Source organism: Staurois parvus, unplaced genomic scaffold (assembly GCF_062004578.1).
Source record: "Staurois parvus isolate SC_StPar_1 unplaced genomic scaffold, SC_StPar_1.0 ptg000261l, whole genome shotgun sequence".
Classification (NCBI taxonomy): Eukaryota; Metazoa; Chordata; class Amphibia; order Anura; family Ranidae; genus Staurois; species Staurois parvus.
Genome location: NW_028318057.1, coordinates 1,807,582 through 1,823,882, shown reverse-complemented (window position 1 = coordinate 1,823,882; position 16,301 = coordinate 1,807,582). Strand labels below are relative to the sequence as shown.

At 39.0% G+C, this 16,301-nt stretch overlaps 1 protein-coding gene across 1 annotated transcript; it reads right to left on the bottom strand.

Moving 5' to 3' along the window:
• Positions 1-5,908: 5,908 nt before the first annotated feature.
• Positions 5,909-16,093, bottom strand: LOC149459410 (gastricsin-like). The gene is made up of 9 exons (XM_089681104.1): positions 16,027-16,093; positions 13,292-13,427; positions 12,079-12,196; positions 8,316-8,434; positions 7,889-8,088; positions 7,672-7,794; positions 7,010-7,157; positions 6,340-6,438; positions 5,909-6,245 (listed from the first exon to the last, which is right to left on the bottom strand). Exons 1-9 carry the CDS (start codon positions 16,080-16,082, stop codon positions 6,090-6,092), a joined length of 1,155 nt encoding a protein of 384 aa, XP_089537230.1. The 5' UTR covers positions 16,083-16,093; the 3' UTR covers positions 5,909-6,089.
• Between the last annotated feature and the right edge of the window lie 208 nt (positions 16,094-16,301).

Below are 16,301 nucleotides of genomic sequence, written 5' to 3'. Positions count from 1 at the left end.
CAGACGATCCCTGAAAACCTTTGTCTCTAAAGAAGCCTGTCCTCCTTCTAACTAATAAATTGCCTTTTATTTCCTCCATCAGCTCATCCCCCCCACAGCTATTACCTCTTGTATCACTCAACCTTTCCTCCTAGATTGTAAGCTCTAATGAGCATGGTCCTCTGTATCCTCTTGTACCAAATTGTATTGTAACTGTAATGTCTACCATCATTTTGTAAAGCGCTGCGCAAACTGTTGGCGCTATATAAATCCTGTACTATAATAATAATAATATTCTGAGAGCAAGACCCTGTTGCTGTTAGAATAAACAGATCGGTGCTACAGCTAAATGGCATTCATGCAAAAAAAACAGCAATGGTTAACAATAAAACAGTAACAATAAAACTGTAAAGTTAAAACAGTAACTTGACAACAATAAAACCACAACTTTTTTTTTTTAACTTTTTCTTTTTTATGAGGTTTTTTTACTTTTTTATTTATTTTCCTTTATTTTTTTAACCAGATGGTAGGGTCTCTCAAAATGCAAAAGCCAGTTTTCTGACTACCTATCATCTTTCAAGACCCTGTGCATACTGTATATGTGCCCTAGACTTTGCCGTGCTGTAGTCTATACTAATAGTCTACTAGTGTAAGGTAGCGACGGAAGCAGTCCATGAGTCCAGGTTGGCCAGGACAGGAGGGACAAAAAAAGCGGGTGTCACACCTAATTTCATGTCTGCTACAGACACAACATCTTTTTTTGGGTTAGGTTACCAGTAATGGCATTGGGAAATTGCCTCTCATGAAGCCGGCTCACTGCATCTGTGTTGGGGGTTTGGTCCACAGCACCTGCTGGATACAAAAGGGCCATGATGATCTCTTCCTGGAGTTTTAGGAAGGATCCACTTCGTCCAGTTGCTTTGTAAAGCACAAAAGCGTTATATAGAGCCAATTGAAATAACTAAACAGACACTTTTTTGTACCAGCGTCTGGCATTTCGGGAAGCTAAGTACGGCCTCATTATCTGGTCATTGAAGTCCACCCCTCCCATGGAAAGGTTATAGTCATGGACACAGAGGGACTTCTCAACAACACCAGCTGCCATGGAAATTTGGATGGTCGTGTCTGCGTGAATGGAAGACAGGATGAAAACATCCCGTTTGTCCTTCCATTTCACCGTAAGCAATTCATCATTTCTCAAGCAGGCTTTTTCCCCCTTTCTAAGGCGGGCATTTACAAGCTGTTGGGAGAAGCCCCGGGGATTAGATTGCATGGTGCCACATGCGCCAATTCCAAGATTGTATAAATGTCTAAATAGTGGCACACTTGAATAGAAATTGTCCATATGTAAGTGGAAATATTATGGAAAAAGGGTGACATCAAGTCCCAAACTATCTTGCCACTGCTCCCCATGTAGTCTGGGCATCTGGGGGGCTCCACGTGACTATCTTTTCCCTCGTAAATCCAAAAATTACATGTATAGCCTGTTGCCCTCTCACAGGTCTTATACATTTTTACCCCATATCTTGCATGCTTGCTGGGGAGAAATTGTTTGAATGCAAGGCGGCCAGAAAAATGAATGAGGGACTCGTCAACACAGATGTTTTTCTGGGGAGTATACACATCCGGGGGAGGACTGACCATTTGGAAACTTGGGCACTGCCCGAGGGCCCGGGGTCAGTAGGGGGCCCCATGAGATGCCCTTTGTACCTTTTTCATAGGCTTTTTTGAGTTTGGGCAAGGACACAGGGGCCCCATGATCCCCTATTGCCCGGGGGCCCCATGAGTTGTCAGTCCGCCCCTGTACACATCTGTAAATTTGTGGTTAAGATGATTTACGAGGGCCGAATTTTGTGGAGCCGGTCAAATTCAGGGTAACCCCGAGGATGACCAAGTGTATTGTCGTTGAAATGCGTAAATTGCATTATATTTTGATATCTATGCCTGGCCATGGCAGCAGAGAACACGGGCATATGATGAATCGAGTCTGTGGACCAATACGACCGCAATAAATTTTTAGTAATGCCCATGTTGAGAGTTAGGCCCAAAAAAACTTTAAATTCAGAAACCGTAATAGGTTTCCATGCAAATGGTCTGGCAAGGTTTGAATATGGGTTGGTGGAGATAACTTGTTGTGCATATAAATTGCTTTGATCCACAATCAATGCATACAGATCTTCCATGAAAAACAGCTCCAAAAAATTAAGGGGAGTAGTTAAATTTGCTGTTTCCACCTGAATTCCAGGTTGGGCAGTGAATGGGGGAAGTACAAGTACTGCAAAATTTGTGGACTGACAATCAGGATTTTCAAGCACATCCGAAAGGACACTATGGGCTCTATGGGCCTGTGTTCGAATTCTTGGTAGCTGTGGGACACTACTTGTGCTAGCCACCCCAGCAGCTTATACTGCATTTATGGGACTCGCCACATCACCAAGTGATACTGCAGTGCTGGTATGTATAAGACAAGAATGTACTAGGCCGCTGGTGCTCGCAAGTTCACCAGAGGGTTGAGCGGCACTAGTACTGGCACTCTGCTGCATATGAGAATCATCATGCAATTGTACCACCTCGGCAACCTGGGAACGGGGTCGGGTATGCCTGACCTTAGCAGGGACCTCTACTCCATCATCTGAGCTGTCAGGGTGCCACTGCTGTCTACAGATTCATATTCTGAGCCTGATTCTGTCAGTGAGGCTTCCCCTTCGCTCTCATCTGACATGTCCGAATCCTGTAGGCCTTTTCACTAGAGTACATTTTTTAGGACATTTTGGCCACTAAATTTATAGGTACCTAGTGAAACTCATAGGAAAAAGAGCACCTTGCTGTCAGGTACTGATTTAACCACTGCAAAAAAATTTACCGGCAAGTGCTAGCAGAGTTCAGTCCTGATTCTGCAAACACTGTGGTTTTGTGTGCAATGTACCAAGTGACAGTGGTCTACGGACATTGCACTTGCTGGCAGAGAAAGGGGGTAAGTGTAGGGGCTAAACGCAGGTGATGGCAGGTGGCGGGGCTGATCCTGCTAACACTGCATTTTTGGGGACACAGTACTATTGTGAACGCTGGTATAGTTCTGATCTGATCAAATATAGTGATCCGTTCAGACACTTTACTAGCAATGGAGGTTTATTGTGTATGTGAGCGTGTTCCTGGCAATCAAAGGGTTACATTTTATGACTGATGTAGTGGCGGGCAATCTGACGCTATCTGAGAGGGATGTTAACTGACACTAATGCTTTCTAAAGTCGCTGGTGACACTAATACAGTGATCAGTATCAAAATCTGTACACTGTACTAATGACACTGGTGACAGGGCAGGGAAGGGGTTAACTGGGGGGTGATCAGGGAGTTAAAGGTGACCTATCAGTGATTTTACTGTAAACGTGTGCTGCTTTTGACTCCCTCAGAACTGCTTTCTTTTCTCTGGAATGGAATGTGCCCAGGGAGAGAAGGTTGCATCATTTTCTGTACCTGTGTAAATGTAAACACAGGTACAGGAAGATCTCTGATAGAGCAGGAATCAATCAGCAGATCCAGGCCGAACACCACTGACCATCGGTCAGGCACCAAATCACGATACCGCAGGGTAGGCTGGCACGCGTGCCCCCGCCCACAATCACATGTATATACATGATTTTGTGCAGGGAGCCTGCCCTGTAGCAGTAATCCTGCTATAGGGCAGGCTGAACTGGTTAATTGGAGACCTACATGGCAAATGAGGTTTAATGTTGATAAATGTAAAGTTATGCACTTGAGGGCTAAAAATATTCACTCATCATACATAATAGGGGGGAGTATAACAATGGTAGAGAAGGATCTGGGTGTTCTGGTAGATAATAATAATAATAATAGCATGCAAAGCAACGGTCTGCAGAGAGAGATAGATATCGTTTTGCCCCTGTACAAATCCTTAGTAATACCTCATCTGGAATATGCAGTTCAGTTTTGGACACCAGTTCACAAAAAAGATATTGGGGAACTGTTGAGAGTACAGAGAAGGGCAACCAAACTGATAAGAGGCATGGAGGAGCTTGGCTATGAGGGAAGATTAGAGGAACTGAATTTATTCTCTCTTGAGAAGAGGAGATTAAGGAGGGATATGATCAACATGTATAAAGACATAAGCGGTCTATATAGTGAACTTGGTTTAGAGTTAATCACTTTAAGGTCATCACAGAGGACAAATGGGACTCTTTTTACGGCTGGAAAAAAAAAATGTAATCTCCAACGCTTCTATACAGTGATAGCTGTGAAAATGTGGAATAGACTCCCTCAAGAGTTGGTTCTGGCCAGCTCAGTAGATTATTTTAAGAAAGGCCTGGATTCTTTCCTAAATGCACATAATATAAATGGATACTAATATCTTACCTCTTGGAGGATCAGGAAGGATTTTTTCCTCCTGCTGGAGGAAATTGGATCATACTTTATTGGGATTTTTTGTCTTCCTCTGGATCAACTGTGGGTATTGGATAGTGTATATGGAGCTTTTCTATTTGTGTGTGTTTTTTTTTCCTGTTGGTTGAACTAAATGGACTTGTGTCTTTTTACAACCAGATTACCTATTTAACTGTAAGTAATAACTATGTATTACTTTTTGTTGTCAAGGGTGTGTCATCTGCCCACTCTGCTCTAATTAGCAGGGGATCTGTGAGCGGATCCCATGCTGGTTGGTATGAGTTCACCCTATCTAAAAGGGGCCTAAAAGTCCCATTTAGGTTCATTGTTTTCTATGTATTGCAACTTACAGAAGATGTTGGTACCAACCCAGTGGTTCAAATAACCTTCCTAGATACTAAACATTGTGTATCTTTAATTAATTCCTTAATCCCTTCTCACATGTTACTTTTAGGGTCTTTACAACACTGCTTCCATCTATAAGGATTTCAGGCCATGCCCCAATTTAGTTGACTTAATTGTTACCATGGATAATTCCTTACATCTTTTGATAATAAATGAAAAGCAGCTCGACTGGCCATTTATTCTGGAAACATTTCAGTTCTCAAACTGCTTTTTCAGCTCATCTGTAAATTATAATAAAATTGCTAATTTGCCAATTTATCTCTCATAGAACTTTGGTTCTCAGAGTTGTTTGGGTTCTAAATTCAACCACTCCTTCAGTTTTAGTCTAATGATATAATAGATCTGTCTTTCTCTTTTCAGTTAGCAGCTGTTTTTCGGCCTTTTCTAATATCTGGCTTAGTGACAACAGAACACAGGCATGAATCAAAGGGTGTGAGCCCCTAATCTTGGCTTCTGAGAATATCTATGAAGGTTTTCAACTATCCAGGTAAATGGATATATTGAAAATGCATAAAGCTGACTTTTCTTCTGCCTATATTTTGGCTTTCTCTGGTTCCTCAATTCCCTTATCATTGACATGCTCATACAATTTTTAAATGAAACCTTATTGGTTTTATTTCATACCTTATTGTAGACCCAGTGATGTCATCATTGAGTTTCTGTGCAATGCAAGTCCTGATGAAAGTGCTGGATTTGCACATATCAAAATGCCTTAATATGTTTAAGTTAATAGGTGGATGTCAGTTTCTAGGCAAGCTGCATTTGCAGACCATCCTAGATTAATTCCACATTGCTGAGCATCTATGATTGAAACAACCTAAATCCAAAGAATGAAAGTGAAAAGGCAGAGATAGTACAGCTGGGGAGGACAGAGCTAGATGATGCTTGATATCCTAATGCAAGGAAATGAGGTGTTCTCCATCTGACTTGCTGCAGTTTTTCATAAATACTCCATACTTGCTTTAAGGATGCTGCAGCTCCTCAATATTCCATTGCATGGATAAATGAAAAACAGCTATTTATCTTATCTGACCTAAAAGCACATACCTTTCCCCCTAGTTACACATACTCTTATACTGTAGTTGTAGATGCTATATACTTTAAGGCAAATAGAACAGCAGACAAATTTTACTGAATACATAATTTCTTTTATTCATTTATTATCAGCTGCAAAGCATTGTACTTTTAGGATTTACTCTTTGGAACGTCTTACATCAAAATCTAAAGAATGTGAAAGACAGGTATTTGTACTGCATATGAAAGCACTGCGGAAATTAGGCATTATGTCAGTAGGAAGGGCAATTTGTCTATGCAGCAGTAGCAAAACCAACTTGGTTGTTGCCAAGATCATAGACGGAATAGTATTGCCGGAGGAAGACATCACCCAGGATCCAGAGAGGCTGTCCATTCTGAGAAGGCAGGTAAGTAGGCATGATGCCAATAGTGCAGTAGCCACTGTTTTGCTAAAGGATAAAAAATATATATTTTTCAGAAATATTATACTTTGGTATTGCATTGCAGCATTGTACAGTATGATATTACTAATAGATGATGTACCTGAAGTACATAGGCAGATGGTGGAAGTGGGAAAGAAACTCCACTTATGGTAAAACTGATGGTCGGAAGACTCTGGATGTTGCTACAGCTGACAGCATACTGTTATAAAAAAAACACACAATTATTATAGTTATAGAAACAAGCTACTCTAGCAGTAGATCCTGGCAAGGAATAAAGCAAAGGTAATAGGAACAAGTTGTTGGTGTTCCAATACTCCAAAGCATGACGTGATGTGAACCTCATAAATTCCCAGCTGGTCTTTATTAAACTGGGACAATACAATATGTAATGGTCGTACAGAAATCCAGATGCATTGCATACTATACTTTTGTGCCACAGAATTGTTTGGGTTTAGAACTAAGCAAGTAGAGAACATAACAAGTCAGAATTACTGTATCACCAGTGTCTTAGTATATGAACCCTTGTTAATATGGACCATTCAACAGAAAGGTATAAAATGTATGCTTGCAATTGTTATACTTCTTTTTTATCCTCCAACACAACAAACTGTGATTTTTATAAAACAATTTAAGCATATTAGAAAAGTTAAATGCTAGGGGGCTATAAAAAAAAAGCCTGAAACATACAAAGGCTAGTGCCAAGGTAGGATCTTGGAATAATGTGTCAATGGAAGTCTCTTTTATTGCAATTTTAGTTTATTTTATCTTACCTGTCCATTCTGATCTTGTTGGGCACCAATGTACTGCATGAGGGAGGAGAAGACTGATTGAGGCGCGGTCAACAGAGAAGTACCAGTATCCACAATACCCTGACATCCTTGGCTACACCATCCAGTAGCTTGTCCATTAACTGAGAATCTGAAATTATTTATGTGTGTTTTTATATAATTGTCAACCACACCAACCTTAACCACATTCCTAAAGCAGAACTTTTGTTAATATTACCTAAAGATTTAATACTGCTTATTGCTCAAGAGCAAGATCATTCCATTTTCTCTATTAAATACTTCTTTTCCAGATTACTTTATCCATGAATAATAAAATGATTCCCAAATAATTGGAAATTTGGGGAAAATTGCAGCATATAGGTAGTTTCTGTGCCAATATCTACATATTTCCATAAATTCATAAATTCATTTCCATAAATCTTTTTGTTACCCATATATAACATAAGTGATTCCTAAAACTTTCTTGCAAAGTAAATAATTCATAATTTATCACAATCAATAAGGGAATTCAAAATGCACCTATATTTATGTATGTGTGTGCCCTTATAAAATGGCTTAATAATTTGAAAGTTGGCACTTACTATGGATATGACAGCCTGATTAGATCATCTACAGTATAATGTTAATATAAACATTCAAAATACCCTTGGATTCCAATTTGCCAGTATGTTTCAGAAGTCACAGGAGTCCAATAAATTTGTCCAGAATAGTAGTTTTGGTCAACGCCACCAAAAGCAACTTCACCACCATTCTGTGAGCTCTCTTGCCTGTAAAGCACATATGCAAAATTATGCCAAATAAGAAAAATATTGTAGGGAACAGAATAAAGTAAACCAATATTAAATAAAAAAACAAACTTACCCACTAAGATAGAATCCAAAGAGAGGCTGGTTGAGGAGATTCTGTTGAATCATGCCTTGCATCACAGTGGTAGCTCCGCCCACAGCAATAGATGGGTAAGCCAGACCCAAAATACCATCAAACTGAGCATAGACAAAGTTGGTTCCAGGCTCAGTCACACTCAAGCCAAATTCTTGCTGAGAAATAGCTATATTCTGGATCTGTATACATTCAGAAAGGGCTTTTAAAATTAGCATCACTTGTAGTAAACGTTCGCTGTTAGTTCATAATAATTCTACTCTTGAAAAATATATATATATATGTGGGTTATCTTGTCAAGAAAAAAAATTTACATCAATTTCTTATTATATAATGAACTATAATGAACTAAACCAGGTAGCCTAAATGTCTATACTATCTAAATGATTTTTTTTTTATATACACATACCTGCACAGTGTCATATCCAAGGTATCCAGTCAGGCTACCAGTACCGTATTGCAGAGAGAACTGCTGCTGGTTTGAAGAATAGGTGGAAGACTGGCTGGGGTTAAACAGAGGATGATTGGCTAGAGGGGAAAAAATATATATGTATTAAACATGGTAATCATTTAAAATAAAAATACTAGAATTTACAGGTCAGTAATTTCTATAACCCATTCTATTCACCAGGCAAATAGCTACATACACAGTCCAAATACATACATTCACCAGCCACTTTATTAGGTACACCTGTTCAACTGCTTGCAAATACAAATTGCTAATCAGCTAATCACATGGCAGCAACTCAATGCATTTAGGCATGTGGACATGGTGAAGACGACTTGCTGAAGTTCAAACCAAGCATCAGAATGGGAAAGAAAGGGGATTTAAGGGACTTTGAATGTGGCATGGTTGTTGGTGCCAGACGGGCTGGTCTGAGTATTTCAAAAACTGTTGATCTGCTGGGATTTTCATGTACAACCATCTCTAGGGTTTACAGAGAATGGTCTGAAAAAGGGAAACTACCCAGCTAGCGGCAATTGTGTGGATGAAAATGCCTTGTTGATGTCAGAGGTCAGAGGAGAATGGGCAGACTGGGTCAACATGATAGAAAGGCAACAGGAACTCATGTCAATATGGACCAAAATCTCTAAAGAATGTTTCCAAAACCTTGTTGAATCTATGCCACAAAGAATTAAGGCAGTTCTAAAGGCAAAAGTGGGTCCAACCCAGTACTAGCAAGGATTACCCAATAGTAAGTGTATATTATACACATATTTACTGTTTAACCTGCCAAAGGATTTATAATTTGCAATTAAAGTGTGTAAACCCTAACAATGCTGTCATCTGATAACTCATGCGCCAGCTCCCTGCTCATTAAACAGAGGTAATAATGTTGATTCATTGTTCATTGTTGAATATGGATAAATGTGTGTCTCCTCCCTAGCTGTGCAGTTAGTGTTGGTGGAGGAATCTCTCCCGCTGTCCTAATGTATTCCGACATCATTAGGTTTGCCCTTTGTCAGAATACAATGATTACTGCTGCCAGCTATAGCCGGTGGCAATAATCATACAAAAGAAGTGGACAGGCAGCTTGTACTGAATGGGCTGAATTTTTATCCGTCTATGGCTGGCTTAAGCCAAGTCTATGACACGACTGGCCAAACCAAATAGCAAATTTATAGCAGGAGAATCAGACAAATATTTCTTTCAACTGTATATGTCTTAAAGTGGTGTTCCACTCAGCCTATAAAAAAATAAAAGTCAGCAGCTACAAAAACTGTAGCTGCTGACTTTTAAAAAGCAGCCACTTACCTGTCCCTCGGTCCCATGGTGTGTACCCCGCAGCTCGTTTCACTGGACATCCTGTATTCTAGGAGGCCGGCATCTTCAATGTGGGCACCCGGCTGTGATAGCTTGCGGTTTCACAGCTGGGAACCCACTGCACATGCATGAGTAGTGCTGCGCTTCATAAATGATCCTTTAGTCTTCTGGGACCTGTAAAGTGTCCCAAAAAGACTACAGCTGGAGAGAATACCTTCCGCTTCCGGAAGTGGAAGCGGGTACCTGTCGAATTCGGGTACCCCCCGCCCCCCATTAAGGATTGGCACCTTTGGGGAGCGGGGGTGGTACCCAAATTCGACAGGTACCCACTTCCACTTCCGGAACCTTAAAGTCCTTAAAGCGGAACCTCCCCTTTTGGATTGAGCTCTGCTTTAAGTTTAGCCTTACAATATTAATATCAAAGTGCTTTTTATGGGTTTATTCAGTATAAAAATTGAATGATTGACAGATATATTAATAATATCTAAATTTCAGTCATTGAGGCACATCTGCATCTTCAGCAATTAATGCCATGGGGAAAATCTATAAATAATACAACTATCTTACTTATAGAAAACACAAGGGTATATTTTTGCCGTCACATTACTGCACACATTTTAAACAATATTCCATCTGTATTGTTCACTTTCAATTTTGTAGGATATGTACAGTTTTCCCTTGTTGAACTTTTTGATGGAATGGATTTAATCAGGTATTGTACTGCAGCTCACAGTGAGAGGGTTTTAGCAGTGCTGTCAATATAGGAATCAGGGGCCAGAACCAGGTATAGACAGATGACGGCTAACAAGCTAGAGACTTGTGAATCTACAGTGACCATGCTGATAGCCACACTCCCTAAAACATTTTTTTTATCCCACTGCAGTGCAAGCAGGTACACCCTACTTGGGAATGGCAACTCTTCTGAATTCAGAAGCAGTTCACCGTCGTTGCCACACCATCACAGGAAGCTGCATTAGGTGGACTTCCCTGACCAACTCAACAGGTAGTTATGTGACTTTGCAAGGAGACTAGCAGAAAATGGTCAGTGCTGATACATTTGCAATTAAGTGCTGAAGCACATATTTTCTAATAAGAGTCCAACGTTATACTTTACAGATAACAACAATAATAATAATAATAATTTAAAAATTATAATAATAAAATCAATACATTAATATATCATTTAGAAAAGGTTGGTGGTAAAGTGTATGTAAACTCTAACAGTACGTTTCTCTTATTTGCTCCCTTTTTGGTCTATTAAATATACAACTGAAAATATTTTTGTATATTTGTTCCATGCATGCAAAAAAATAACTGTTTATTAAGAAAAGAATCTTGTGATCTGACAACTTCCTGTACTGTGTATCTCTGGACTGTTGTCAGTTTACATAGTTCCCTGTTGTCATTATGGACTACAAAACACCTTCCCCTGTTATGTAGTTCTAACACATTCCATGTTCTAGGGTGACAATACTACTCAGCATGGTTGTCACCCTAGAACTTGAGTGGGTTAATGACAGGATTACCAGGTTAAAATAAAGGAAAAAAGTGTGAAAAAAGAAAGCTAATGCAGTCACCACATCCAAGGACAACTAGGCTGTCAAACTATCTTTTTTTGTACTTGGGTTTAGACACACTTTAAATTCATATTTGAAAAAATGAATCTAATCTCTAGCTGCATAACTATGAATTATTAAAGCTCTACTGGTCTAACAAGTAACCTTTTTGATAGGACAACTCAACAGGCTAATCTCTTCTCAATCCCAAATTTTAAGTTCAGAGTGCTAGAAAATACAGAAAATACAGCAGCATCTTTACAGCAATTTAAAGGATCATGGCATCTTTATTCAATTCCATTTCATAATTCAAGATAATTCCCATATTTACAATTGTCTTTCTATCCAAGGTGCCCTTTCTATGACATTTACAGTATCTACCACATATACTGTATATATCAGTAATATTAGCTTTAATAGGGAGCAATGGTCTGTCCAGTTTTTTGCAAATTGTGTCTGAACTCTTTAGTTGAGTACCAAAAGGCAGTATATGGTATAGTCTTAAAACATTTCACTTTAATGTTAGTTGTTATAATGCAATTTGAACCACAAAAATAATATCTAGTAATGTGTTTTGTGACACATTTACCTAGAAAAAAAGATGTCAGAAACATTATTATGCTAATTAATAAGGTCACAAACAGGGGCGGACTGACCATTTGGAAACTCGGGCACTGCCCGAGGGCCCAGGGTCAGTAGGGGGCCCCATGAGATGCCCCTAGTACCGTTTTCATAGGCTTTTTTGAGTTTGGGCAAGGACACAGGGGCCCAATGATCCCCTATTGCCCGGGGGCCCCATGAGTTGTCAGTCCGCCCCTGGTCACAAAGCATTCACTATGTCATTTACTTACTGCAGGCTTGGCTTTGACAGTAAGTTGAGGCTACCCACAGGTTGGAGGACCCAGTGTCAAACAGAACGAGGAAGTTCTGAGGAGGAGTTCCAATACTGATCTCACCATAGTAAGACATCTACAGAGAAAGAAACCAATTATTCAAACCCATGTGTTTTCTTAGGTAAGTTTACTGATACAACAGTTGCACACCATGCTAGGAATAATGCATATGTATTTTTTATGATTTGTATAGACAATGAAATAAAGTCCATACATGCTTTCTGTGTGCATTAATGTATCATGATTCATAACACTAAAGTATATTCTGTGATATTTAAAATCTTATCAAAAGATGTTTTCATTGCCATGGATGTGAAAGGTATAACCACTCATTAGTATATCAGTCTATATATTCACCATTTGTAAGTAACCAAGGAAAGGACATGCTATGACTATGCAAACAAAAATAAGAAGCTGCCATCAGCCCATGCAGAAAATTAATATGAGGAAGCCTACAATTATTTTATGATTATGTGGTGTCCTTATAAAAACAGAAATACCACTACAACATTTTTGATTTTGCTACAATATGGAAGGATAAGATCCTCAAGCTATAGGCTATTCCCCTGCTTGAGGTATATAACAACATTTTCTGCCTTGATGACACCATACAATGTTAGGGAAAATCGCTGCAAAATGAGGTGAAATCTCTTTTTTGAATGCAGTCACTTAATTGGGGACCCTATTAAGGATTTCTGCATCTCCCCTTGCTCTCTGTTATGGTGGCAACTACCAATGGACAGGAAGTGGGGGTATATCACCCCAAAAGAAAGAATTCAACAAAAAATAAACAAAAGGTATCCAAAAAAATGTTAAAAGGTTTTGGCTGGAGTTCTACCATGGGCCCATTCACACCAATCAAGTGTGTTAACATACACATGTTATCCTGTATTGTATTAAAGAAGCCCAGTTATTTGAATGGACTGCCTAATGCACCATTGGGCTGCAACACACATCCATGGCAAGGTACATTGGAGCGCTTTCAAAGTTAATGGCGCTGCATCGCACCTTACATTCTAAATTACTTTAGTCACTTCATTTTATCTATAGTAGGATAGTAGGAATTCCCTTTGAATGTTAAACAATACACATTTCTAGTGGGCCATGAAGATGTTTTAAAACATTTTAAAAAGCAATACATAGAAAATACAATGTGTCCACAGATACCTACATCCATGTAGTTTGCCAGAGGTTCAAAAGCAGTGGCAAAATTGTTGTAATACTTTGTAGCTGGATCAACCACTGGGGCTTTGATACCATGTTCTCTCATTACTTCCCTCATGGACTTAAACTTCCTCAGGGGGACTCTGCAGAAATAATATCAGAGCTTATAAAAGGCAAAAGCTGATAGCATAATAACCTGAATAAGTGCATACTAAAATATATCAAATATATACAATCACTAGCCATTTTATTAAGTACACCTGTTCAATTGCTTGGAAACACAAATTGTTAATCAGCAACATGGCAGCAATTCAATGCATTTAGGCATTTAGATGTGGTGAAGACAACTTACTGAGGTTCAAACCAAACATCAGAATGGGGAAGAAAGGTGATTTAAGTGACTTTGAAAGGGGCATAGTTGTTGGTGCTAGGCTGGTCTGAGTATTTCAAAAACTGTTGATCTACTGGGATTTTCACACACAACCATCTCTAGGGTTTACAGAGAATGGTACAAAAAGAGAAAATATCCAGTGAGCGGCAGTTGTGTGGATGAGAATGCCTTGTTAATGTCAAAGGTCAGAGGAGAATGGGCAGGCTGGTTGCTGCGACATTCAGATGGTAGGGTCAGAATTTGGTGTAAACAACATGAAAGCATGGATCCATCCTGCATTGTATCAACGGTTCAAGCTGGTGGTGGTGATGTAATGGTGTGGGGGATAATTTCTTGGCAAGGTGTTCCTAATAAAATGGCCGGTGAATGTATATTTCTTTTCTTACAAGCCTGTAATTTGTGGGTGGTAACAGCTTAGATGTTAGTGTATGTATACTGTGCTGATCAATGGCCACTAGTGTCCTACTCAAGAGGAACTTTGGGGATTCAATAATTTGCCTGTAAGCTTGTTGACGTTTAGGGATTCACCAACTATATAATTTCAGAATCGACCATCCTAACCCCAAGAAGAAAAAGGGCCAGAGATCCTAATGCTATGATTAGAATTCTTCTCATGGTAGAAGATAGGAAAATAGATGGAATCTAAGGAAACTTCCCCATAAGACTGCAGATTAGCCACAGAAAGATGAACTGTCCAGTGATTAGGTCCCACAAAGGCCTCCAGGATTACTTTATACTCTAAGGGGAAATCTGCAGGAAAATTTGCCAAGGCTAACAGAATTATGGTCAGAGTTTGTTATTGATGTGATATGATTGTTAAATATTGTTATTTGTTATGATATCACAGTGATCCATAAATAATTTTTAAGACTACACAAACAAAGCTATTTTTTGAATGTACCCCTGAAGACATGTATGCAGACGAACCGCGTCAGATGGAGCCGCACTTGCTGACGTCACGCCACCGTTTCCAAAGGTCGGAACGGTAGCCATCTTGGTACTCCATTTTACCTTCATACTTTCTTTTTTCCATGTGAATTGTCTTTTATTCATTATTTAATAAATACTACACTATATACTACTTTTGGCTCCTGTGGTGAGCTCTTCCTCATAGGAGAGGGTTAACCTGTGTTTTTTGCCCTTGGTTGAGCATCCCTTGCAGAGGCTTCATTGCTGTTACCTGTACCCAGATGATATGTGTTTATATGCTGTTTACCAGTAGATATCTGGTGAGTGTACATCTGACAGAGGTGGTGGATTTCCTATTGGATTACTTCACAATATTGATTGCCGTACTTATATCCTTACGGACAATTTATAGCTCTTACTCCACTGATATTTTATGGACTTTATATATTCTCATTTTTATGCTGCACTTTACTGTTTCACATTTATTGAATGATTTATTGAACATTTTTTATATTTGATTTTAATGTGCTGCACTTGACTGTTCCGCTAGGGGAAAAAAAAAGTTTTTAAATAATTAGTTTTACTGTATGTAGAAAGTACAAATTATATTATGTAATATGTCCTATTTATCTTGACACTAACATTATGCTTTGGGTTCAAAACATAGTAAAGATACTTAGAAATGAAATATTCAACTGTTTATAAATTTGCACATGCATGTTTAGTTCAAGGATTTCTGAAACATCCTAGAAGCTACTATATCCATTAATATGCAGTAATCATACTTACAAATTTACTTGTTTTACAAATGAAAACACCTGACAACTTAAAAGAGAAGTATGTCCAAAGCTTTTTTGGCTATACTTCTCCTGGGGATCACAGGAGTGTATTTAGTTCAGTTCAGGCTCTGCAGGTATCCCTACAATAATGTCAGGATCCATGCAGATGCCTGACTGGAAGCTGGCTCAGCCTCTCAATGGGCCGCTAAGAGCCTGAGCCAGCTGTTCCTACCCCTGCATAGCACTACAGGGAGTACTGGAGGGGCAGAGCAGAGAGCCAGTGAATAAAAATCACAGGCTCTCTGCTCACTGAAGACTGCAAATTAAGCGATCAGCAGTTTTTAATCACTTAGTTCTCACTGTAGAGCCAGCAGGGGACAGCTGCAGCATTGGATTGAGGCTGCAGCCATCTAGATGAGTATGTATGTTTGTTTTTTTTGTGAACCTATACTTCTTGTTTAAAGTCAAAATATGTATGCTGTCTTAGTGTCTATTAAGGGTAAATCTTAAATGACTTAAACTAACCTAGCAGTTTAAAGCTACAGTGCATCTGTAATTCGGTAATCTAGTTCACTGGCTAATTGAATAGAAATTCCTAGTGTCATATATTCTATCACATGTTGAGCTGTTGAGCTGTAAGTGATGAAATATAAATATACTTACTTAACAATCCCCTCTGAGAGTTGAAGGCAAATGAGAGCAAGAATTAGGAACTTCATTTTGAGTATTGGTTTCCACCTGTGTGTGGAGACATGTGTAGGTTCTCTTCTTATATACCCAGAGACAACTTGCCTATCTTATCTACAGAACGTGTTATCATAATGTCAATGTCATTAGGTACTTTGCTAATTACTGCTTATTCTTAAAATCTAAGATCTTATATAAGCAAATATTACCAAAGTACATTCTGAAATTCTGCATCCTTTGAAATCACATTG

Bases quoted from the DNA above. Each gene is read 5' to 3' on its own strand.
- LOC149459410 (XM_089681104.1), bottom strand. From the start codon at position 16,082: ATGAAGTTCCTAATTCTTGCTCTCATTTGCCTTCAACTCTCAGAGGGG. The intron at 8,089-8,315 runs GTATGTGTATAT...GAATGTATACAG, and splicing joins TTGGATATGACACTGTGCAG to ATCCAGAATATAGCTATTTC. The intron at 7,795-7,888 runs GTAAGTTTGTTT...TGTGCTTTACAG, and splicing joins TTTGGATTCTATCTTAGTGG to GCAAGAGAGCTCACAGAATG.